Raw genomic sequence first — 25,670 nt, 5'->3', positions numbered from 1 at the left:
GACAGGCCATAGGCCAGGCCAAACCCCTGGTCCAGGTCCAGACCCCTCTGCCTCCTTGGAGAACCTCCAGGCATTGGCCTGACCTCTAGTCTCACTGCTTACCTGACAAGACTCAACGTTCTTGGAGGCTGGCCTCTTCTGTATTCCTCACTCTCCTCTCCTCAGCCCTCCCAGGTTCCTGCCTTCTGGGTTTCTCCTCTGATGCCATTTCTTCTCCACAGCCTGGATCACTGCTCTATGCTGCGCACCATTCAATTAAATGAACACACGATTCAGACAATCCTGTTTCCCTTCAAGGGTCTTTTATTCAATTTCCAAAGTCACTGTCAGGTACTGGGCCTGTCTCCCATGGCCTCCAAAGAGGGAATGCTTAGTCAGAATGCATTTGTTGTCTTTCCCACTGCCAAGATTGACTACCAAGGTATATCGGTATACCAATAATATCTGCTTTTTTTTTTTACTCTAACAGAATTCTATAAAAATTCTATATAAATTCTATAGCTCTCTAGCATATATGTGTCTATGTACACATATACACAGAGACCCTTCAACCAAGGACTGAATATCCTCCCTTTGGCCTGTGGCTGTGGCCAGGAGGCACCAGCTCTCTGGAGACACAAGGAGACAAGCAGGCTAAGTCAGTACACCATGGAGCCAGTCTCCAATGGCTTTCTCCTTCCAAGGAAGCTGTGGTCTGCCATGGTAAACCAGGGCAGCTCTCAACCCTCTTTTACACATGCTAACACAAGAGCAAGGTGAACCTGAGGGAGCTTCCACCCCGAGCATGGGGAAGACAGAAAGAAACACTCTGCTAGGCCTTGGTGGAGGGGGGGATGGCTTCCTGAGGGAAATGTACAAATCAGAGTGCGTGGCTGATGAGCTAGGGACAGCCATCAGCCCAGTGACCTGACAGACAGTACTGGGCACAGAAAGGTGACGCAGTCAGGTTCCTCCTCTGTCTCTACCCAAGCACGGCTTCTGTGGGAATCTGGGCAGGGGAGCACAAAAGGCCAAGCTGGGGCTTTAGGGCACTCAGCAAAGCCTAAGGTGAAAACTAGGCAGTGGGTGATGAGGTGTACAGGGCTGAGGCCTATAAATGGTCACTTGGATGTCACTCACCCAAGTGGGTGGTGACACTGTAGGGACAGCCTTGAGGGACTGTGTACTCAAGGTCCGAACCCTGTATTCTAAGGCCTATCCTAGAGGCCACTAGCATAGGGCGCATGGAGTCTCCTGGCTGGGGCATGTCTCCAGGGAGATGACAGTGAATGAAAATGGAAGACGGATGGACTGTGTTTAGGGGCCTGGCCTGATTCAAGCTCCAAAGGCACTTGGTGGTAGAACAACCTCTCTATAAAGGAAACACTGGGCATCAACAATGCTAATTCAGTCTGACAAGAGCCCACTGTCCTCCCTATGTCTGGGACCTCAAAGCTGTGGCTGTCCTGGGTAATGCTTCAAGCTTGTACTGCCCTGAGATTGGTTGGGGGAGCTGCATCTGGGGTTCTCCAGCCTGTCTGCTCACAGGTCTACAAAGTCACTTAGTCTCAAGTCAGTTTGTCTCCCAAGGCACCAAGAAAGGCATCCAGGAAAAGTCTGGCCAGCCAGAAGATGGCTGGCAAGCAAGTTCATCTCTGTGGTACAAACACTCAAGATTGGTTCATCACAAACCAGGAAATCCAGGGGGTCAGGGGAGCTGAGGATGGGGCTTGGCTCCAAGACACACCTTTTATCAAAGGCGCTCAGCACGTCAACCTCTAGGGAGCAAGGCTTTGCTTTGGATGCAAATCTTGTCCACTCAGCTTCAGATGGGAGCTCAGGCCCAGCTGGGCCTACAGGGTGTGGAGTGTAGGGGAGAAGTGGCATGGAAGCCTGTGGAAGTGTTCACTAGTCATCTATTCCCTGAGGCCCCACATCTGGATGCATGCCCTTCCCTGCCTGTGTCTGCTGCCCCCGGGCAGGCTTGCAGCTGCTGCGGAGGCTCACAGCTCCCTGGAGATGATGGAGAAGGGGAGCACAGGGCTGCTGGCCTCCAGCTCCAGGGCAGTGAGGAAGCAGTCAACCGCTGCTTCATTCTGGCCTTGGTCCTGCAGCACCTCACCCAGGCCCTGCCATGCCTCGTGGTAGGTACTCTGCCTTTCCACCGCATCCCGCAGCACCTTCTGGGCCAGGCTCTTGTGGCCCAGCTGACTCAGCATCAGACCCTAGAAAGGAAGCACAGGACAAGGTTAACTAGGCCACCTGGGCAGGGGAAGCTTAGCAACCAGGACAAGAGCAGCAATAGCTTGCTTCTGGCCACCAGCCAGAGAGGCCCTCAGGCCTGGCTGGGCCATAGACAAATGACTGTGCCCTTTACTCATGCAAAACCAATCTGTCCCTGCCCAATCTGTGCCTGCTTTAACCCTGTAGGAGCTAGGTTCCTCTTATCTTCAAAAGATAGGCCTTCAAGCCTGTGGGAAATCCTGGGCCCTCCATTCAACTCTTCAACAAACAGGGGGAAAAAAAAATTAATGCATTTTATCAGGGCATAGCCACCCAAGACTGGTAGTAGAAATGAGTTAATGGAGGCAAAGCTGTCCAGGACAGCTCCAGCAGCGGGGAGCATGCTGCCTGCAGCTTGGAGCTGCCCTCACCCCAGGGGTCACTGGCAGCATGACAAAGAGGGGATGCTTATCTACCTGCCTCAGCAGCTGGTCTTCCTGGGACTGCTGGGTCCTGAGATCAGGCAGTCAGCAAAGCCTATGCTGGCAGGTGAAGGCACAGGAGGGAGAGAACAGTTGCTGAGAGCATGAAGGGTCTCAGGGATCAAAGGTGCTGGACACCCAGGTCAGGAGGCAGGAAACATAGCTTTGCAGTTTAGCTCAGAGGACTGTTGCAAAGAGTTGCAAGAGAACTAGAGGAAGTGCCAGGAATGGTCACAAAGGGGGTGGGAAGTGAAACTGGCAGCCTTGAACATCCCCTTCCTCCACTCTGGGGACAAGGGACAGGGTGTGGGCATGGGGAAGGCTTCAGGTCCCAGAGAGGCTGCTCTGTACCATTCTACTGACTTGCCCCTTCAGAGGCATCCCGAGATGCTGAGAAGTGGGCACTTCTCTTGCTCCAAAGAGTGGAGGTAAATCTCCAACTCTGACTTCCTGGGTAGGCAGGGGACCAGGGTCGGGGCGGGGAGCTGTCTTTGTGCTTGAAGCCCCCTCTCTGTAGCCCGCCCACTGATGGCCATGTACATTTTTAGCTGGATTATTTTCCTCTTCCCCAAGCTCTCTAGAGTTAGGCCCTTGGTTGCTATGGAGATGCACCAGGAAAGATGTACATGGCTGACTTCATAAGTCCTACGAGAGCTTGGAACATGACCAATTAGGCAAGAGAGATGGTACTGAGGAAGACTGAGAAAAGGCTCTCTTTCCAGAGGTCCTGGGGCCAGAAAGCAGGGAGGTACAGCTGACTTCCAGAGTGGCACTCTCCTATGATCCTAAGCATAGACACATCCAAGGAGCCACTGGCTCAGCAGCCTCAGCTGCCTCTGAAGAACAGCAGGTGGGGGTAGGGAGTAGCCTCACACAGGGCTCTGACCAGATGCACACAGCAGTGCTGACTCAGGGTCACCAGAACCAGGGGCAGACAGTGCTTGTCTGACCAGCAGTGCCCAGGCCATGCAGTTCTTCCCACATTGCCAGGGCAGGGCCTTAAGTAGCTAACAATGGAACAGGGCCCACAGGCTGGAGGGAAGGAAGGTTCTAGCTGATGCCTGCCAGACACCAAAATGAAGTACCAAAAAAGGGAGCTGGGAAGTCTGTGCTGCTGCCCACAGGGAGTGACTGAGGCTAGAGGTGGCCACAGGGCCTGTTGGAGGGGGGGAGGGGTGGGTCTACTTGCTTCTCTTCTCTGAGCTTTCTTACTGGAGCTTCCTGTGGAAGGAAGCTTTATTGGCAAGAAGAGTCCACTGCAGAGGAGTGCAAACCCCTGATCTCTAGTGGGGTCTAATGGTGCAAACCTGTCATCTCAGTCACTTGGGTGGCTGAGGCAGGAGGATAGCAAGTTGAAGGCCTGCCTAGGCAATGGAATTCTAGGCTAGCCTGGGGGAACTTAGTAAACCCATATCGAAATAAATGGAGAGTAGGGATGTAGCTCAGTAGTATACCACTTGCCTAGTGACTAGGAGGCATTACACTCAGTCCCAGAATGACTGAAAGAGAAATGTGTGGGTGTTTGGGAAGGAGTCAGATATGTCTGCAGGCTGATCATGTGTCTCAGTAGAGGACAAAGGCCAGAGCTTAACAGCCAGAAGGCCTAGCTGGGTTGACTCCCAGCTCTGCCACTGACATGCACTGTGACCCCAGCAAATGGCCACTGGTCTCTGAGCTGTAATATCCTTATTTGTAAACTGGGGGGTGGGGAGGTGGGGGTGGTACAGGGGATGGGGGAATTGGTAGAGTTCTTCCTCACAGGGCTGCTGAGAATTCTGGAAGGATGGATCTGGAAACGGTACAGCCAGACACTCAGTAGGCAGCTAGCTAGCAAATGGCAACTTCTCTAGGGGAAGCACAGCGGTGTGGGGCATGGAGAGGCCAGCTCTGTGAAGTTCCTTAGAGGGAGGAGATGGCAGGGTCTTCTGTTAGGAAGGACTGTGCAGTGGGCCTGGCTCATGTCCCCCTGCCCCAACATGCTGACCTTAGAATCTGAAAGAAGATACCAGGCCAGGTTGGGGTCAGGCTGAGGCCTGGAGGCCCAGGGCCTGTAACAGGATCTGTGGCCACCTGCCCCTGACACCAGCAGCATTTGTGTTTGGTAGCAACCCAGTGCTGTTTGCTGCCTGACAACTGGGTGGGACCCAAGCACAGGAAGACAAAAGGTCTCATCTGCTGTCCCCAGCCTGGGGCTGCCCCCAGGGTCCATCAAGCACCCTCCTGATGCTTCACCGGCTGTAAGAACAGGTCTCCAGGGAGATGGTGGGAACACAGAACTGGTGTCTCAGTTCAATCCACTGTCCCCATGGAGTCCCTCCTGTGTCCCCGCCTGTCCCTCATCTGCTGGGAGGGATCTAGTCCTGTGAAGAGGCCCTTAGCTTCTATCCTTCATGGTGGTGCCCTGACTGGGCTGCCCATTCACAGGGATTTGTTAGTCATGTAAAAGTTATCTGTGACTATGGAACACTGTAGTTTCATGGCACACTTAGGCTAGAAACAGCCATCACAGGGGATTCTGGGAGGGACAGAACAATGTTCAAAGTCTCTAGAAATTCCCACCTCTAGTCCCTCTTTTCTCAGCTCTCAGAGGGGCTCCTGCCTACACCACTCTTTCAGGGCTCGGTTCTCCCAGGAAGCCTTTCCTGAGTTGAGCAAACCTCAAGAGACACCATCTCCACATCATATTTGGTTACTGTGGGGCTCTGAGGACCTTCCCTGGCCTATGCTCGAGAGAGAGAGAGAGAGAGAGAGAGAGAGAGAGAGAGACTATTTCAGACACTACTTCCCTGCCAGCCTTTCTGCTCTAAGCAGGGCAGTAGCCCTCAACAGAAGCCAAGTGGGAGGGACCTGGACACACACACAGCCAAGGACACCTGGCTCTGCCTTAAGGGCTTCCTGGGTTGGACTTGCTGCCTCAAGGAGCCCAGGAAGCCTACAAGGGCCCTCAAAAGCAGGTAGTCTGAGGGGCCTGGACTTTGCTGGACTTTGCTGAGGTCTGGAGACTGAGGGTACCGGGCATTCCCTGTTAGGAATTAGTTGTCTGTTGAGCCTCTGGGTAGAACTGAGGCTATAGCTGGGTATGGGAAGGAAGGAAGGGCCTTGCTAGCCCTTTCTTATGCTTTCCCACTAACACTATCACACCCCATTAATTCAGTGCTCCATGATGTCATGGAGAACGGAGGCACAGCAGGAAGGCCACACAGGCGTAGGTGGGCTTTACCGTCTTTTAGGGAGCCTACCCTGGGAAGCAGTACTCAGTGCTAGGCCAGCTGTAGGCCAAGCTGAGTGGTCCTCCACACCCCTGCCCTAAAGGATTTATATAAGTTATTTCGGGAGTTTTCTTTCTGAGCTCCAGGTACATTCCTGGGATTCTGTAACAGTCTTTCCAGCTGGGACGCTAGGAATCAGCTGGGAGGCTGCAGGAGTTGGCAGGTTCCTGGAGGCCCTGTTTGAAGCCACTGGGACTGTGTGGAGGAGCCATTGCACTGGAGGGGGCTTCTTCAGGCACACTTGGGGAGACTGCATGCTTCTAAGCCAGTGCTGGCTCCAGGTTTGCTCTGGTGTGCCACCCTCAACCTGTCCAACCAGACAGGGACATACCATTCGAGTGACACACCCCTTCTAGGACACAGCTGCTAGAGTCACCAGCCAGTTCTACTTTCCTGTTGGAGGCAAAGGGCATGGATCCTTTCAGATCCATCTAGTGTCCAGTTGATGTGCTAGCCCCAGGTCTCTTGAAGAGGCCCTTGCTGAGAAGGTACCCAGAGTCAATAGACCAGCCTAGGAGGGGTCTTCTAGGGTACTGGTGGCTGTTACTCTTGTATGGCCAGACCCACACCCATGCCTTTCTCTTCCTGGGTCTCTGGGCTGGAGCACAATTGTCCTCCCTGATTGGCTGGGGTTATCTGTCTTCAGAGGGGCCTCTAGGGCCAAGAGGCCAAAAGCACTGGAGTGTCTATAGGCAGGTCACTCTGGTCACTCTATGGCTTACAAAGGACCAGGAAGTGGAACTTTTACCAGCCCCACCTCTAGCCTTGACTCATCTTCTGGGGTCTGGGCCCACCTAAGTCCTCAGGGGTAGAGTGTGAGGCTGACCTTTAGTGGAGAGACACTTAATGCCTGGCTTGTAGGGTATGGGCTAAGGGCTGCACCCTGGGGCAGTCTCCAGACACAGTGTTTCCCATTCCTGGATTCTGGAGCTCACCAAGACAACTGTGTCCACTGTTACCATGATCTGAACCTGTGCCCAGCCAGGCAAGCTGGGCGAGGCTGGGAGGGGGACTCTGAATGCTGGCCTGTCCCTGTGCTACCACAGAGGCAATGCCCAGGACTCTTCCCCTCCCCCACATCTGTATGCCACAAGGAGCATGCCTCCAGGGAGAAGTGGAAAGAAATTCACAACCAAATCATCTCATCTGGTGGTCAAATAGTCAGACATGGTCAAATGGTTCCACAGAATGAACTTGTCTGGGAGACAGAAGCTTCAGACCATGGCTACCGCAAGTGCTCCCCTCACAGTTTCTCTCTCCCCACATCCTCCCCATCTCTCCTCTACCGTCCTCTCCATTCCTGGCAAAGGCCAGACTTTTGGTCTTCCACTTCCCCCAGTTGCCTGTGCTTCTCAAAGCCATCCATTGCAGCCTAGCTAATGAGCAAGCATCAAACTGCCTCAAACTGTTTTAGCTCCTGAGATCCAGGACACAGGCAACAGAGGCAGATGGGTCTGGGCTGTGTCAGGGACCCTGAGGCTTGGCTGTTACGTGTGCTATTGCTCTGGACAACATTAGAGAACCTTCAAAAATCGCAGGGCCTGGGCTTTACTTCTCAGCCTCTCAGGACACTCATTCTTCCTCTGCAATGTCATCAAACAGATGGTGACCAGCCTGGCAGGGTTACAGCCCAGAGTGCAGGGCCAGCAGAGTGCCTCACCAAAGCCTGTCGTCACAATGCCTCTCCAGCTCCCTCAGATCAGCGAGACAAGGCTGCAAATCCTTCTCCTCCCTCTGGATCCTCTTGGGAGCAGACACTCCTCCTCCCTTAGCTAAGGTCACCATGGCTGTGCACTGTATTTACGAGGAGGTCCCCTCCACAAGGCAGAGGGTCCCATATCCTAAATACCTGTACCTTGGCCGCCTTTCTCTGGGGGACTTGGTGAGATTTAATGAAAAGAGCCTCTGGGCTGGTTCAGGGTTCCCACCTCCCTCTGCAAACCAAGAGCAGTTGAACATGCAGCAGGAGCTTCAGGGTGAGAAAGGTAGACAGCCTCAGCCACTGGCCCATGCGGCTACACGATTACTCAGCTGCATTCTAAAGCAGCACTATACACTTGGCATAGCCACCCCCATGCACAGACAGGAATTCTGAACCTCTGAAAGGTTCCTTGGCCAAGGTTAAACAGTGAACAAGGCAATGTGGACCTCAAGTGCAGGTCAGGTGAGCTTGACAGTCCCACCTAACTTCAGGCCAGTGCTCCCTAGCTAACCAGTGCTAGAAGCAGTCCCAGTAGGAATCCTGACCTTGCTGGCTCACTTTCCTCTTCCTCCCTGCATCCTCAATTCTCTACTGACCATAAACTTTTCCTGGAACTAGAAGGCAGCTTGTGCCAGTGTCTCCCTATCCCCTTACTGATGTGATGTGGCCCAACAGAAGTCTACCTGGCTGAAGGTGGGGCTTGAACTTAGGCTGCTTGCTGCTGCAGGATGTTTTGTCATTATGGTGACAAAGGTACCCTACACTGTCTCTTTCTCATGGATTTCAGCTCATCTGAACCCGAAAACACACTCTAACATCATAAGGACCCAAATTATTATTTCCCTTGATGTAGGGAAAAAAACAAAACAAAACAAAAAACCAGCCCATCCAGTGACACATGCCTAAGCTCTCTTATAACTTATGGATAGTCAAGGCTGGCTCCCTCTGTCTGTCACCCCTAGAATCTAGTACCACTCCCCCAGGACTGGGATGGCTGGGTGGGGATGTTATATAGGCCTTTATAACCAAAGTCCACCTCTCTGGCCTCAGAAACCAGTCCTATAGGACTCTGGAGCACCTGAAGGGGCCCCACCCAGAGCCCAGTCCTCATTACTCTAGGTAAGAAATGGCCAGGGTGGAAATCGTGCAAAAATTTCTGTGGGGCCACAGCACTTGTGACTTCTAGTGTGGTTGTTGTACGCTGCTGTAATGACCGGATCCGTGAGGAGAATAGCTGAAGCCAGTCTGCTACTGGGAGAAAATGGTGGCAAGAGTGCCACTTCCCCACCTTTCCAGGGCGTGTGGAAGAAGAGATAACCTCAGAAACTGCATGCCTAAGAACTAGACTATGAGCCAAAGCTGGTACATACACAAGGGTTACCCACTGTGGCTGCGGAGCCCAAGGAGAAGTGGTTCTGGGAGAACCTGCAGCTAATCTTCAATAAGAGAGCAGACGCCTGTGCCTCTGGAGTACATTCCTGGGAAAGCAGGGCAGGCGCTGCCCACAAATGCCTTGCATGCCCATGGACACCCACTCAGTGCTGGGGGCCACAGGAGCAGACAGTGAAGCATCTGCATCCTTACATTGTTTAAGCAAGCCAAGGGTGTGGAGAGTGAGCACATCTGTGGCTCGAGCTGGAATCCTCTAGTGGAGCTAAAGGGCTGCAGAACGTGCTACCCCTAAAGATGCCTCCTTGGCAAAAAAGGCTATTTTGAGCTAAAGGACTGAGGGATCATGGGTCATCTTCCTTTGGATTTGGCTGTGGGCACAGAAGAGGGTTTTTGTTGTGTGTATGGTTTTGTTGTTACTGGTTTTCTGTTATTGTTTTTCTGGCACAGAAGTGTGAAGGAGGCAATACTTTTTGCCCGGTCTAGTGCAAAATCCTAACTTGCATGGAGGGTGGAGCTAGAATCAGGAGGAGCTTTTCCATCACATCCCGGGAGGGTGGATGGCAGAACAGGACAGCAGAGAGTTGTACCTGTCTTAGAAAGCTGTGCAGCCTTTGGCTCCCAGTGAGCTTTTCTCGTCTGATGTTTGCCAGCCCCACCCTCTGACTGCAGGCTCAAATCTGGCCCCCTACACAGCACCCTAGGAATATCCCCATCCTTCTCTTCCCAGACCCCAGGGAGGGGGACTTCCCCAAGATGTCAGAAGACTTTTCCAGCCTGGGCTTGTATGTGACTGAGATACCACAGGGAAGGATAGCTCCCCTACATGCCTCCTATAGGCGGCATCAAGGTTCAATGATATCCTATAGCTAGTGTGTCTCCCTAGGGACCTGTCTTGGTAATGACTTCATGGTGGGGACCAGAAACTACCTATATTCTTTTCTTTGGTATTTCTCTAAGGATGTACCTATCCCAGAAGACATAAAATGATGTCCCTCTCATTCTCCATGGATGGTTTCACAGTGAATTCTTGGTATAAATACCAAGCTGACTCAACCTACAAGTGTTTTCTATTGCATTATATTATATTATATTATATTATATTATATTATATTATATTATATTATGAAAGATCTCAATCTCTACTCCTGCCTGGCAGTGCTATGATTGATTACAATGCCTGTCAGTGAAGGGCCCTGGAGAACAGTGGTCTATATGCTAGCTCATCTCCTTTCCTATTTCACTGTAGACTTTCATGGATATCATCTCATTTGATATAAAAACACTATGGACTAGGGAAAATTATTATCTACTTATAAAAGGGGATATTGGGAACAATAAAAGTTAACTCTTGTCCTGTGTCACCCAAGTCAACCAGAGCCAGAGCCAGAATGAGAGCCCAGATGTCTTGAGTCACAGGCTAGCAGCACAAGGAAGACATTAGATGAGGAGAACACTTGAGATCAACATGCTGAAGCATTCACACCTCTGCAGGAAAGTATGCTTAGTAAATCTTCTCCAGGCTTTCAGTTTGCTATTCTTTATGCATATGTGTGGGATGCTGGCAGGAACTAAGCCTGTGGAAAGGGGATAGGCTGCCCACTCAGGAGCCGACTGCCCCTCTGGTTGCTGGTAACAGAGTGGGCAGCCCTGGCCTCCAACTTGCTCCAATTTTATAAAATCAGCAAGGCACCCCAGGAGGAGAAAAGGGACCATTTCAGTAACATCTGCAGGGAGCTACTCTGGACAGTTATTCAGTTACCATGGAAACCCATGGTTGGAAACTGCTTCAATTTCAAGAAAATAGCTACAAACAATAATAAGCATAAATGAAAAATGGTATGCTGTTACTTCACAATTGTACTTGTTATTGGATTCTGTTGGGTTTGGAGGTTGAGGCTGCAGGCTCAGATCCACAAGTAATGGCAGCCCAGTCCTCCTCAACAATGCAGTCTTCTGGATATGACCTCTGAGACATCTGAGTGAGGCATTAACCATCAAAGCCAATGGCAGAAATGGAGGAGGAAGGAGAAGCTGTGCCTTGTACAAACCAAACACTAGCTGGCTGACCACTGGACAGGAGGTAGCTATGGGAAGGGACAGGGCTGTGTGACATCGTGGTCTATAATATTTTTTTTTCTTAGCTGGGGTTCAAAATTCACAGAGCCTAAGAAGAAACCTGGCAGGAGGAATGGGATCTGAGTAGGGAATCGGTTCTGTTTTCAGGAACTAGTGGGTTACAAAGAATATAAAGATGCTTTGGTCCAGCTTCTCCCTGGCGTCCCATCCTCTCAAGTGATTTCTGAGTGTGTGCCTAACCTCCTTAAACCCAACTTGAAACCCAGCTCCCAGGGCTTCCTGTCAGAAATGGACAGATAAGATCTGTCTGGCAACAGAGCCTGCTGACCACATGAAACCCTTCCCACCCTGTGCTCTCCAGGGCCAGATGTTAGGGGTGCTGGAACAGCCATTCTCAAGATTAGGGGATATCCAATTGTAACCTAGTCTTCAGCTGTGAGCTCCTTCAGTGACCACTCTATCTGTCCTGATCTCTGTTCTCTGGAATCAGCATGGAAAACAGGGGTAAAAGGTCATCTGTAGAGTCTTATTCTAGCAGAGTAAGAAACACAATAGTGCTTCCCCGACAACAGAATCTTCACTGGATGGAAAAGCACACTTGAGGTTCAGAGATGGGCTCACCATGACCACACAAGGTAGAAGGTAGCTAGGACAGGATGAGCACTTCTCAGCTACCAAACCACTCCACCACAGGCATGTCACTGTGTCCTTGGTACCCAAGTCCTGTGTCTATGTCCCAGAACTGGGGTCTGGTGATCCCTTATACAACCTAGGACCATTCTCAATGTACAACCATGCCAGACCTAACATGGTTCACCTTTGAGAACCTTGAGTCCTTCAAGGAAACAGAGCTCTCCTGGAATGATTGGTGAGAGGCTGAGGAACCTCATGCAAGGTATTCTGGGAACTGCCTAGAGTCTGGATTAGCTCCCAGGGTAAGGCTTTAACACGTGGCCATGGAATCTTGGGAGTAAATCACATGCAGAACTTCACAGCAACATGGAAGTCACAAAAATGCCAACCATCCCATCTAGACTTTTCCCATTAGTGCAGACTCTGACGGCAAGGAAACAGCTCACACCTAGAAGACATGCTGATGTCTCTCACAGGAGAGCTGGCAGGAAGCCACCTCCTAGAGATGCCTGGAAGCAGCAGCAGCAGCAGCAGAAGCAGCACCAGCATCAGCACCAGCATCAGCACCAGCCAGGTGCTGGCAGGAAGGGTGAGAGGGATTCAAAGAGAGGTCATGGGAGGGTGAAGGGAGGGTGGCTTACCAGGCTGTGCATGATGCACACGCCATCCGGGTTTACGGTGAGTGCCTCCTTGTACAGTTGCTCGGCCTCTTCAAAGCTGCCCTTCACCTCAGCCAGCCGCCCTCGCATGTAGAGCACCGAGTGAGAGGTGGGGAAGAGGCCAGCAGCCTCCTGGATGCAGAAACCTGCTTCCTTGAGTTGCCTCTGCTCCATGAACAGCTCAGCTGTGAAGAGAGGGCTAAGTGTGAATGAGGGGAGTCACAGGCAGTGGCCCCAGCACTCATTCCTGAGCCAGGAAGGCTCCCAGAGGAAGCCACAGAGTCACAGCACAGGGCTATTTTGCTGGGAAGTATAAGGGTAACAGTGGGTACTGTCAGTCACCATGCTGGGCACTTCACACAAACTGCTTTAGTCAATGCCACAGAAACCCTGGAGGAAGTATTTTCACGACCCCATGATAGAAACCTAGAACAGCAGAGGGAGCAAGTAACTGACAGGGTTGTAGTGTGTGTCAGGCTGACTTCAGACGGTGGGCAGGCAGTGGGGAACGGTGTGGCCCAGCGTTGAATGCTTGCTTGCCTGTCTTAGACACATGTTTCGGTGTCTATCTGCTTCTCTGGGCAGACAACAGCATGGAAACAGACCAGGTGACTCCCCTGGAGGTCTCTCAGTCTCGAAGGGATTTACTAGGCCCTGGCATGCTCAGGATGAAGTGGGAGTATGCTTGAAGCCCAAGAGGAACTAAGCACTGGGAAGGATAGAGGCAAAGAGTTCTGGGGCCCCTGATGAGGCCCACAAAGTGAAGACCAAGAGGTAACGGTGACATGGGTAAAACCTGTATTTAGGGAGGCTGACTTGGGCAAACCCCAACATCACAAGCTATTATGTCTCATTAATTCTGACAAGCAGTTTTAGAGGGAGGCCTGTGTAATTACGATCTTCCCTCTAAACAGCTAAGCTGAGGAGGGGAGAAAGGACAACTGGAGGACCGGCCTCCCCTCTCCCACAGCTTCACTCTAAAGCTCACACACACACACACACACACACACACACACACACACACCCTTTTTCAGGCAGCATCAGATCATCAGATTATCCCTGAGATGCAGATGTATGAGAAACGGTACAGTTTCTCTCATCTCCAGGCAGGGCAGCCCACAGAACTGCGCATTTCAGCCCTTCACCACACAGGAAGGCACTCGCCCACCACAGACACTTTTAGAAATGCTGTTCATTGGCCCACTCTGCTTTTTTTCCAAGCAGCCCCCAGAGCTCGACTGCCCCTCCCGGAGCTGGTGCCCATGTGGAAGTCACAGAAGGATGGTAACACAGATGGGACCTGGGAGGCCAGCAGAGTCTGGCTTGTGATTCTTCCAAGAGCTTTTCCTAGCAGGGGCCAAACACTGAGGTTACACCAGTTCAGAGCATGTCTGGGGTGGGGAAGGTAACAGACATTTCCAATGGAAACTCTCAGGAAGAGGTGGCCAGAGCTGACTCTGGCATCCCTTCTGCCTGTCAGAAAGGCCTTGACTGTGGCCCAGAGCAGGAAGGGTTCTTAGCAGGAATGGACCTAACATTCACTGTGATGTCCAAGTAGCCTGTCTCATCCCAAATCCTTACAGAGAGCCTTTGGAGCACATCTAGTGGTGAGAAGAAGCCGGGATAATCTGAGGAAGAAAAAACCAGAGGAACCAAACCCCCATACTATGGCTAGAGAGACAGGCAGACACTCACAGGTCCTATCCTTAGAGACAGAATAACACCAGAGAGGGCATCTCTGAGCCAGGGCCTCACAGGGTGGGGTTGGCCAGGGATCAGGGATTTGGTGACTCTCTACCAGCTCTCCTTATCTACTCTCCTGATGAGCTGCCTCTGGAGTCTTTGAACAGGCTGTATTCATAGCTGAGTGTACACTGTGCAACCACACAACACTGACCATGTGTCCTGTCCACCCATAAGGAAAGTGAATGAGGGAAGTGGCAATGATAACCGAGTCACTAAAACACCTGAGAGGCACCATTTCTGGGTCTCACAGGTACAGTGTGGGCCTGGTCAATGCCATAGTGGTAGGGAAGGTTTTCCTAGAGGATTCCACATTTAAGCAGGCAGAAAGAAGAAAGGCCAGGCTGTAGCAGGTTCTACTGTGGCAGCACCCCTGGGGTATGCTAGAGACAGTGCGGTAAGAGGCTTGGTGCAGGGTGGATGCCCACACCATACACCATACCACTACCTGTGGTAGTGGTTCTCTGTGGACAGAGTTCTGAGGATCCAGGGTCAGACTCTCTGTGCCTAGATCTTTCTCACTCAAGCCCCAGCTAGGCTGGGCCCTGTCATGGCTCATTAAGCTGTTTACAACTTGCTGCTCTATCCTCCAAGTCCCCAGGAGACTGCCCCTGGTCCCTGCCTTGGGTACTCTTTGGTGTGTTCACATCAACAGATTTCAATTAGAGGGAGTGCTAGGGACCCTGGGGCTTTCTGAGGCTGTTTCTTAGGCAGTGGGGCTTTCTGAGAGGCCCTAAGTCTGGTTGAGAAGCCACTCAAAAAGGAACACTCCTTGAGAAGTGGGCTACCCTGCTCTCTGCTGGGCCTCTTTATCACTTAGGCATGAAGCCAGGTGACACAACCCAGAGTCAGACTGGCAGGTCTCCTGAGGGCTCTGGCCATGCTGTGAACAGCCCCTTACACACAGGTCCAGCCTCCTTAGTAAGGCCGCAGATGTGATAACAGTCATACAGGTTCTGGGGACTTCAGTGTACTACGTTTCAGAGCCTCAGTGCCCATGGGCTGCTGCTCCAGCTACTGCCTGCTGTTTTACCAAACATGGTGCTCGTAGCCAGCCAGCCAGCCAGCCTCAACTTCAGCAGGAGCCTGGTGGCTTGGTGCCCACCACTGCCTGGATCTCTTCCTACAGGCCTGGCTGCCAGGTCCACCCATGCCCACACCCACATGTTCCTCTGGCTAGGGCTGGATTAGTGCTTAGGTTTATCTGGGAGCAGCTAGCACACCTCCATTCTTCCCTCGTCCCTCAGCTCCTCCCTCTCTTTGCTCTTGTCTCATCGTCAGTCCTCCCTGCTTGCCTCTTGACCTCCTCTTCATCCCATTTCTGGTTTCCTTTCTCTCAGCTCAAAGGTTCTCTCTCTGCTCTGCTGCCTTCCCTCTGTGTTTTCTCTCCATAGGGTACAAATGGAAAACATCTGCTCCCTCGAGCTTTACAAGAGTCCCTTTTATTCCTCCTCTCAGAGATATTCTGGTCTAACCCTGCACCCAGAGCTGGTTCCAGGGGCCTGCCATTCCCGCCAAAACCAGGGCTCTAGGCCCCAGGCTGGTGGCTAGTTTAACTCTCCAAGGCCCATTTCCACACTTGTGTAAAATTGTGAGGGTCCTGTCCTCAGGCTGGCCAGATGCTGAGAAGCAGGGAGCCCCTCCAGGAGCTCAAGACCTTCCCAGCTGAGGCCCTGCCATGACCTCAGAAAAGGGAGGGAGCTGTGCAGGGCCTGGGGTCAGGAGTGAAAATAACCTATGGGTCACAACCCCTCTGAGGGTTGGCTGATCCCTTCCACAGGGTCCCGTATCAGATGTTCTGCACATAAGATATTTACATTACAAATCACAACAGTAGCACAATTACAGTTTTGAAGTAGTAATGAAATAACTTTATAGTTGGGGAGAAACTATCAAAGGGTCACAGGATTACGAAGGTTGAGAACCACTGATCTAAAAGGAATCTCTCCTGGCTGGCTTGATGTTGACCACCACAGTGAGGACAGTTTTATCCATTTCAAAGGAGGTCAGCATGGCTCCCCACAAAGCAGGCCCTGAAGAGGTGAAGTTGCTTAGAATAAAGATAGAAAGAAAAGGAACTGTGTGAGTAGGGTAGAGAAAGGTCAGAGATCAGAGACTCCAAAGAAGAGGATACTCCTCCAGCACTGAGTTCCAGAGAGCATGGCAGGAGGAGTGGGACAGGCCGTCAGGGCCCAGGACCCCACTAGTCCTGACTCTGGAGGGGATGGGAGAAGAAATCGCTGGAACAAGTGGAGAGGTCTTCCAAGGTCTTCCTGACACTGAAGCCAGGAAGAGCAAGCAGGGTAGGAGCCTGGCAAAGAGCCAAGGAAGGCATCAGAGATGAAGAGCAAGATGGCTGAAGGGAGGTGCAGGTCACAGGATCAGATGGCTTTTGTGGCCTTTTTTTGCTCTCAGTCTGGCCCTGCCCTAAAAAGCAGGGTGCCTTCTAAGAGCTAATTTGGGCACATATTGGGTGGCCTCTACTTTCAGGATGAGGCCCCTAAGGCACTGAGGTAGTATGACTGAGTAGAGACTGGAGACCAGGTTAGCCTCAGACCCAGAGAGCCTAGAGCTGCTCCAGAGTCCTCGGATCTGGAGAGCAGGAAAGTCTCTGTGTTCACACTGCTCTCTCTGGTACACAGAGATGATGTCAAGTAGTGAGAAGGCGTGTGTGTGTGCGTGTGTGTCTGTTACTCTTCTGGAACAGCCCTCTTCACACTGAAGATTCTGGAATAGCCATGGGTCTGGAGGCAGGATTCCCATTCTCACCAACTCACTGCCCAGTAAGTAAGCTCTGAACAGATAGCTTCAGTGCAAACTCTCTCCGAGGCTGGGGGACATGAGGGAGAGGAGAGGAGAGAGTAAGTCTGCAGAGAAGGGCATGGCTTTCCCAGTCAGAGTTGTCTCACAGTGGAACTCACTGACCAGACTGGGCTGCAATTTATCCCTAACCAAACTTAAGGTTGGCTCCCCCAGAAACAACAAAGGATCTCTTCTTTCCTGTCTTCACAGCATCTTTCAGGATCATTAGCATTATTAGTGGATGCGACTGGGGGATGCTGATCACTGTATGCTTAGCCTGGGTCAGGTGGGGCACTGTGGGGAGAAGGCATGGCCTTGTTGGCCTGGTCCTGGCAGCTTTTCCTCCAAGTACTCAGTAGGTGCTGATGAAGACGGCAGCCAGGGGACAGAGGATACAAATGTGTCCCAATGTACTCACAATGAGAGCCCTAGGACACAGACTCCTACTCCCTTCTTGACCATGAAAGATGTCTATTTCCAGCTTCTTCTAGAAGGGCAGATCTCATGATTTATAGTAAGGCATAGGAACATGAAGGATGCCAGAGCCCATTGCATGAACCATGCCCTGGCCATGAATCACAAGGTGAGGTGATGTGTGCAGACTCTAGTCCTTACAGGAAGAGGGAGGGTGCTTTCCCTTCATGTTTATCTCATGCCTCAGAATGTGAATGTTGCAAGGGGCCGCTGTGAGCCACACCGACAAGAGCAATGCCCTAGAGAAGGCAGGGCATCTCCCAGGGCTGCTGTTTCTGTATTGCTGGAATAGGCTTCTCCCTTGTATAAGACACTGCAGTTTTGGATCTGTAATCACACAACTCCCTGAGGGAACAGAAGCACCTCTGCCTATGCCTCTGAGTCCTCCGATATTCCTTTTCCTGCTGTGCAGTTTTCCCCCAGTTCCTCACATATCCCAAGAAATCCTGACACGCTATATGCAGGACAGTATTTGCATTATTACAGTGCTGTCATGTCTAGGCTTTCTGTGAATACTGGTCCAATTTTTTCTCCACATTCGGAGTTCAGGACAAGAGCAGTGGGTATCGAGTGCATGCTAATGAGTCCATATGTAGAAGCATGCCAGGAGTAACCTTAGTACTCCTTATAAGTGAGCATCTGAACTCTGGCTTGCCAAGATGACCTATCTGGGGAACTGACTATCTGCTCTCCAATGCTTTCTACTCCATACCCCAACCTTGGGGCTTATAGCCCACCCCTGTGAGAACAGGAGTCAAGGGAGACTAACCTAGAGGAGATGGTGCCCTGGGGTCCAGTCTTGGCAATTTTGGACCAAGGCAGGCTGGACCTGTAGAGTTCAGGACTCTCATCTTTCTTCTGCCAAAGACATTTTATTTGACTATTATTCTTATCCTTGATTTTCCTTTCCCTGGAATCCACCACACCACTGTCAGTTGCTGAACACTTTCCAACGAGTCACTCACTGGCATTTCTGTGCCAAGCACACAGTCTGTGTGTCCCTCACAGCCTCTGACCCACCATGACCCCAAAGACAGCTCCGGAAGCCATGGACTATCTGGGTAGTACCCACAATGTGCTGCACCAGTTGCTTTCACAGGAGTCATCTCAGACTGGGGGCTAGCCAAGTTGTCAGGCAGCCCAGGGCTCTAATCTGGGTGACTCAAGTCATGGCTTCTGGAAACCTATTCCTCCAGCAGTCATTGGCTTATGGGAACAGTGCTGGCTGCTGATCAAAAGGTACAGCACCTGGACACCCATCTCCATGTCCTTAGCCCTTGGGACTATTTTATCTTCACAGCCTCTCCTAACCAAGCAATTCTCCCCACTGGGCAAAGAAGGAAACCTACATCCAGGCAGATAATATAAGCAGAAATCTCAGAGACAGGGAGGTGGGTGGTTTTGTTCTTCTGAAACATGCCTCTCCACTCTGTAGATCCTGAGACACGAGGACAAGATCCCAGGGTCTATGTTCTGAATGCAAACCTTCTCTGAGGCTAGGCCAAGCTTAAAGAGGGGAGGGGTGAAAGAGAGTGAATTGGAAAATAGCTAGGACTACAAAACTTAAGAGTGTAAGCCTGTGTAAGCCTCACCAGAACTCTACAGCTCCTTCATCCTCAAGAACAGGGTAGGGATCTGGGTAGCTGGTGGCTTCAGCCATGGAGATGAGCATCATTGGGACTGACTCCCCAGCTGGGTCAAGGGACACTCACCAGCCTGGAGCCAGATCTGCTCCAGTGTGGTCCACAGCTGCATGGGACCCTGCTTTAGGACTGAAGTTGTTATGGTTAGTTCCGACATGGCCTCCTCCAGCCTTGAGGCTGCAATAGATGATGCTCGCCTGGAGCCTGTAGAACAAGAGGGGCAGGGGTGAGTGGAAGTCAGGATGTCACATGCTGCTGGCCAAGGAACAGTCAGTGTCCAGCTAGCGTCTAGACAGGGCATCCAGTGCAGAGCGGGGGAGTCAGCAAAACCAAAAAACCAAAACCAAAACCAAAACCAAAAACCAAATGAACGAACGAACCAACCAACCAACCAACCAACCAACCAACCAACCAGCTCACAGACCCATCAGGGAAGGCCTTCTGCCTGCTCCTCTCTACAGCTGAGCTTCTAAAAGGGCAATTTAGTAAAAATCCCACTGAGAATTTATTCCCAGGGAAAATAATCATAATGTCAGCGAAGATGCTCATTTCACTCCACCTTTACTACAGAAAATAGAAAGTTATCTAAATGTTCAACAACAGGGGCTGATTAAAAATAAGTGGAAGTGTAGTCACACAAGGCTCTGAAGATATTGCAGCCACATACACTGTGCAAGTGAATGCAGAACGACTCGTACAGAACTCAACCACATTAAAAGTACTGAAAATGGGCATGAACTGAAAGAATTCCGAAGTGCCTCTCCTCAGGTGGGAAATTGAGGGATGATTTTTTTTCTTTCTTTGTGACCTTGACTTTCTGTTTCCATAGTACACACTGTTTCATGTATGCTAAGATCCCACTCATTTGAATCTGCGAAGCAAAAGATTATTGGGCAATAGCTAACCTATGCCTTCAGAGATCCTCTCCTGTTGTGGTAGTGGGTAGTATGGACCCTCCTCCGATATGTAAGCTGTTGACATTTAAAATTCCCATGCAGATGAAACATGAACATGTTCTCTTTCTCAGAAGCAATGAAGGCTCCAATAAATTCAGGAGGCCTCAGGACAAACCACAGATGACTACCACTTACGAGACAAGAACATGTAAAGCCCTAATAACTGGATACAATTCCTGTCTCTTTAATTGCAAGGGGACCCGTGCCCTTCCTTGGGTTTGGGGGTTCCCCCAGCTGCTGAGCACCCTTGCTATGGTCTCTGGAGTCAAGTGGTGGGTTTGGCTAGTGAAATCCACTCCATCCCTTGAATAACAAAGCGCAGCTTGACTCACGTCCTGGAGGAAGTGACAGAAGAGCAGTGTTACCAAGTCCAACTCCACTTCCATTTCCACTCTGACTAATTTCTTTGTGTCTTTGAGGGATGTGCTCTGCTTGAAGCAGGTCCTGGTCTTAAAGATGTACATACGTTTGTAATTCTTAAACTCATTTGAATTTCACCAGCCCTGGGCATCTCAATGAGTTTTTTTCAGTCAACCTACTTTCAAACTAAAATGAGTTCAGCCCATTCTTTTCTGTTTGACACCCGAGCCAGACACTGGGGAGACTCTGGTCTCTGGCTTTGGTGTATGGGGCAGCACACTCTGCCCACACCAACTTCCAGCCCCATTTACCTCCCTCTTCATTACACCTAGGAGGTAGGGACCTTCCTTCTGTTGCACACAACAGGTGACCACTACCCATCTGTGGGCCAACTGCCAGCTCCACCCAGAGCAAGATCAACCCTGATCTTACCAGAGTCTGCATCATGGGCATCTGGCAGAGTCAGGTGAATACTGTTCTGTTTCTTCACTGTGTGGCCTTCAAAGCTGCCATCCTTTTCCAGGCCCCTGGAAGGCAAAAGAGGGCAAAAGTCCATGATACAGAAGATGGGTATCCCCCTAGCCAGCAGGGAGTGTGAGGAAACCCAGGCTCAACAAAGAGAGACAAGCTAGAGTAGCAGGGAAGGAGAGATAAGCAGAAGGACAGACAGACAAGCAGAAGAACAGACAAACCAGCATGGACCACCCAGGCTGACATAGAAACCCTCGATAGTGCTAACACCATCCTTGAAGATGAGACCTCTACCTCCAGGCACAGGTACTGTGGGATGGCTTCTGTGGACAGCCTGGGTAAAGGACCAGTTGCTGTCCTCTGCAAAGGAATTCTCAGAGTGCCAGGTGGCCCCAAAGGAGCCGGGATTAGAAAGGATGTAGAGATCGGACAAACCTGGTGATCTCCTATTATTCCTCATCCATTTCCCTAAGTCCCTCCCTGCATCTCCTACCTACCAAGAGCTTTCTCTTTTTTTAGAGTAGGAGGTGTAGGGCAGGGAGGGGCAGGAAGGAAAGTCTTGCTCAGAAAGGCTTTTACTCTCTTAGCCAGCCCCTTCCCATTGCCAAGGAAGCCAGTGGCACTTGGCATGGGCTGGAAAAACTAAGGAGAGCCAGAAGGTGTCTTCTCTTTGGAGGTATACCAAGATGCTGGCTCCATAGATGTTCCCACAGCCCAGAATATCTTTGTTGTCCTAACTCTCACTGGCCCTGACTTGGTTTGCCAGCATGCCATCCAGCTCACATCTACTGACTGACACCTGCGTGGGAGCCTATTTCAGGCTCACTTCCATCCAGACACCCATCATATTTTTCCTCTCTTCCCATGAGAGATCCTCTCCTAAAACACAGAAACAGCCCATCCTGGGGGACTGTGCTGCATAGTTTAAGGTTAACATGTCGCATGTTACTTTTAAGATCTGCTGGGAGCCAAACCCAGGAAATTACCTGCTGTTCTGGAAAGTCAGTACAAGGTTAAGAAAGGACGTTCGTGGGTCTCAGGTCCCAGGAACTCAAATAATATCTAGTATTTCCTGGGAGCCGGTTATGACAGTGGGATGGTCTAGGGCAATAAGCATTCAATAGTGGGATAGCCCTAAGCAATGACCCTTTCCTAAACTTCCCAGTTTGCTGTGTCTTTATAACCTGCCCCTGAAATTAAAGTTGCAGAGCTTGATCAGAACCCCAGACTTGCTCTCATTCTTTCGCCCCCTTCCCTAGAGTCTCGTCGAGTCCCTGCAGGCAGAGCAGTTGGCGCCTGATGTGTGGCCTTTGGATCAGGGTCTGATCAAACGTTGCTCCCACTGGAACGTCCCTCAGGCATAGGATCGACACTTCACCGCAAAGGTGAAGATCTGCATTGCGATCGCTACAGAATTGCCCGCCTGTGAGACTGATCCGGTTAAGGTAAGGTAGGGCAACACAATTAGGGGACAAGCATTAAGCAAACATGATTTGCTCTTAAAGGGTTTCAAGGAGTCCCTCAAGACACAAGAATTAAGGGTTAAGAAAAAAGGATCTTTAAAAGATTTCATTGGTGATGTTTCCCCAAGAGGAGACTATTGATGAAAAAAATGCTACACCTCCTAAGAATGAGAAGAGAAGTTAAACCTTGAAGATGAGGGAGAGAAAGGGCTAAAGCAGCTGTCTGCTCGCAGGCCTTGTTAACAAAAGAAAAGAAATAGGCTATTTTAGAGCCCTCCTGGGAGCAGGAGAAAATCAGGAGATGTCCTGCCTTTTCTCTGGCTCCTACAGGAGAGATCCTCAGTCTTGCTTTCTCTGTCTAGTGTCTGTCCTTGGCATGCCAATCTGTCCACGTGTGTCAATTGTCTGATTTTGTTTCATCATTTGAATGATTGTTGTTCTATGTTTCATGCTCAAAAAAATAGTTAAACAAGGTGTTTTTCTCTTGAAATTACAGCTAGAAAAAGTAAGAAAATTTTGTTTGGATAAAATATATAAGATGTGCATCTACATTTTTGTTTCTGACTGCTTTTAAAGGTATATATATGTTCTGTATGTCTTCATTATAGATTTTTGGCCTATAAGTTATTGGGTATGATTAAAAATTTTTGCAACCTTGGTAACAGAAAGTTGGCTTAAAACTGGTAACTCAGGGTTGGAGTAATTCAGAAACCAGATGTATAAAAGATAGAATTTAAAACAATATCTCTTTAATGAGATATTAAAAGCTGTGCTATCATGCATTCATATATAAGAACTGGCAGCCAAACCTTGTAAGATGAAAGTAATGCACTTGGTGTTGATTTTTAGAGGAAATGGATTGTTTGCATTGTTAAAAATTGGTTTTGTTTACCAAAATTATGGTTACTCTAATATTACAAAAGAAACTCAAAAATATAGTTAAACTGCTAATGTTCTATTGGCTGCAGTTGGCAGTTCAAATCGTGAGCTTGAGAATTTTTGACTCACTCATGTTTATAATTGAGAAGAGGATCAAGTAGGTGGAGATGATTTCAAGAGTAATAAAAGAGTTAAAAACAACTGTAGTGGGGCTGGTGGGATGGCTTAACAGTTAAGAGCACTGTCTGTTCTTCCAGAGGTTCAATTCCCAGCAAAACCCACAACTGTAGCACAGTACAGCCCTGCTGCCACTTTTACAGCGCTATTAGATACAGTGGTAGAGGCAAATTTAGCCACCTAAGATTGAAAAGGAGATCTCAGTGGTAGTTTTACCTGTGATCAAACAAGGCCCCGATGAATCATTTCAGGAATTTGTAGATAGGCTGCTAAAAGGGCTGGTAGAATTTTTAGAGACCCTCAGGCAGGAGTTCCTTTTGTTACACAATTGGCTTATGAGAATGCTAACTACAGTTCAAGTCATGCTTTCACAGTGCTGAGGTGATAAGGAATGTTCTAAGTATGGTGACATAGGTCGTTTTAGGAAAGACTATCCAAAAAATAGAGGCATAGACAGCAGAATCACTCCCCTGGAATCTGTTCTGAGTGCAGGAAGGATAATCGTTGGGCCAGGCCTCAGGAAATAGGCCCAGATTAAGAACTCTCACATTTGAGTTAAGACAAAGCTCTGAGTGGGCTCAGCAGAAGCTGGTATGATATTCTTTTTGTCATGGCCACCCTGACCAGCCCCTAGAAAGGTGTTTTCAGGAATTTGTTTTATTGTCTTGCTTCTTCCTTGGGGAGGAAAGGTCAGCCTCAGACCCAAAGACATTCACAACAGACAGCTTATGGGCCAGGAGTTATGGATAATGATTATGTTGGAGAAATTAAAATTATGCCTGCTTCCCTCCATGACCTTATAGCTGTGCCTGCTAATAAAAGAACTGCTCAGGCCGGGCGGTGGTGGTGCACGTCTTTAATCCCAGCACTTGGGAGGCAGAGGCAGGTGGATTTCTGAGTTCGAGGACAGCCTGGTCTACAGAGTGAGTTCCAGGACAGCCAAGGCTACACAGAGAAACCCTGTCTCAAAAAACCAAAAAAAAAAAAAAAAAAAAAATTGCTCAAAGAGTAAGAGAGGACAAGACTGGCCTTCAACTTGGCTTTTATCTGATACTCTTACTCAGCTACAAGGGATTGGTTATTCAATTAATACAAAACAAAGTTCAAACTTAAGAAACTTGTGGGGCATTACAGCCTGACTTGCCTACTCCAGCTGCCATTCTAGGAAATGTATATAGAATTATTATGGATTTAGAAAAGTGTTTTTATACTGTTCCTTTACAGCCTGGTAAAGGTGGGAAGTTTGCATTCAGTGAGTATGCTTGTACTTTTTGAGAGGCCATGAAGTGATATCACTAGAAAGTTTTGCCTCAAGGAATGGCTAATAGCCTTACATTATATAAAAAATTTGTTGTTGCTTTAATACAAGAAGTTAAGAGTTTGAATCTTTCATTATATTATTCATTGTATGGTATTTTATTAGTTGATCTCTCTGAAGGAGTTTTAATGCAAGCCTTTGCACTCATACAATGAGCTTTATATTTTTCGGGGAATGCTTATTGCTCCAGAAAATATTCAAAGGCAAAAAATATTTACAGTCAGCTCACCTAATGGGAAGACAGTATATATAATTGGATTACATGTTCATTTTCTTAAGTTTCCCCCTGCTGCCACACAAATAAGTGAATTATGTGCTGTAGCCACTGTTGGTATAGGTCCAAACTCAGTGCGTCATCATCCTCATCTGTATAAATATGTCGCGCACCGCCCATGCACTCTGGTCATGGGCAGCTGCGCAGCTCGAGCAGAAGCGAACAGAGACATTCTGGGGGAGCGGCGGGCGGTGGCGGGGGACAGGGGACGCAGGACGCGAGTCGGTGCAGGCAGCCGAGTGGCTAGCTAGAGTGCAAGGAGTGCCGGGGCGGGCAGCTGCGCGGCTAGCTAGAGTCCCTCTCCCACCCCGCGTGGACAGGGGCGCGCGGGAGTCTTGACTTACACGAATCCAGAATTCACGAGACATGTGGAGATTTAAGATGCATTTATTTATTAACAGACGGCGGGTTTGGGTGGTGTTGAGCTCTCCTGAAACTTGTCGGAAGGTGTTTGTTTATATATCAGAAAGGGGGAGAAGGGCGGGGCCAGGGAAATCTTGAGGCAGAGACTTGTTTTCCCCGCCTTCTACTTGAGACGTGGAGACCTCGTGGCAGGGCTCTGGGGGCATGGCCGAACACCCAGGATTTTATAGTCCCACATAAATAGGCAAAGCTTCCCTGGCCTCTTCTCTTTCCTCTCCGCCATCTTCTCTCTCTCTCTCTCTCTCTCTCTCTCTCTCTCTCTCTCTCTCTCT

General features: G+C 49.9%; 1 protein-coding gene across 1 annotated transcript in view; it reads right to left on the bottom strand.

The window, feature by feature from the left end:
- Nucleotides 1-280: 280 nt before the first annotated feature.
- Nucleotides 281-25,670, bottom strand: part of Ttc7a (tetratricopeptide repeat domain 7A) — a 107,533-nt gene continuing 82,143 nt past the window's right edge. The window contains exons 17-20 of the mRNA XM_028765082.1: nucleotides 20,826-20,920; nucleotides 19,147-19,281; nucleotides 12,398-12,600; nucleotides 281-2,204 (exon numbers count right to left, since the gene is read on the bottom strand). Of these exons, the coding sequence (XP_028620915.1) occupies nucleotides 1,983-2,204; nucleotides 12,398-12,600; nucleotides 19,147-19,281; nucleotides 20,826-20,920 (655 nt within the window). The 3' untranslated portion in view covers nucleotides 281-1,982. The remainder of the gene's footprint in view (nucleotides 2,205-12,397; nucleotides 12,601-19,146; nucleotides 19,282-20,825; nucleotides 20,921-25,670) is intronic.

The sequence above is a fragment of the Grammomys surdaster genome, unplaced genomic scaffold, assembly GCF_004785775.1.
Source record: "Grammomys surdaster isolate TR1022 unplaced genomic scaffold, NIH_TR_1.0 149, whole genome shotgun sequence".
Taxonomy (NCBI): domain Eukaryota; kingdom Metazoa; phylum Chordata; class Mammalia; order Rodentia; family Muridae; genus Grammomys; species Grammomys surdaster.
This window is presented reverse-complemented; position numbering and strand designations above follow the sequence as displayed.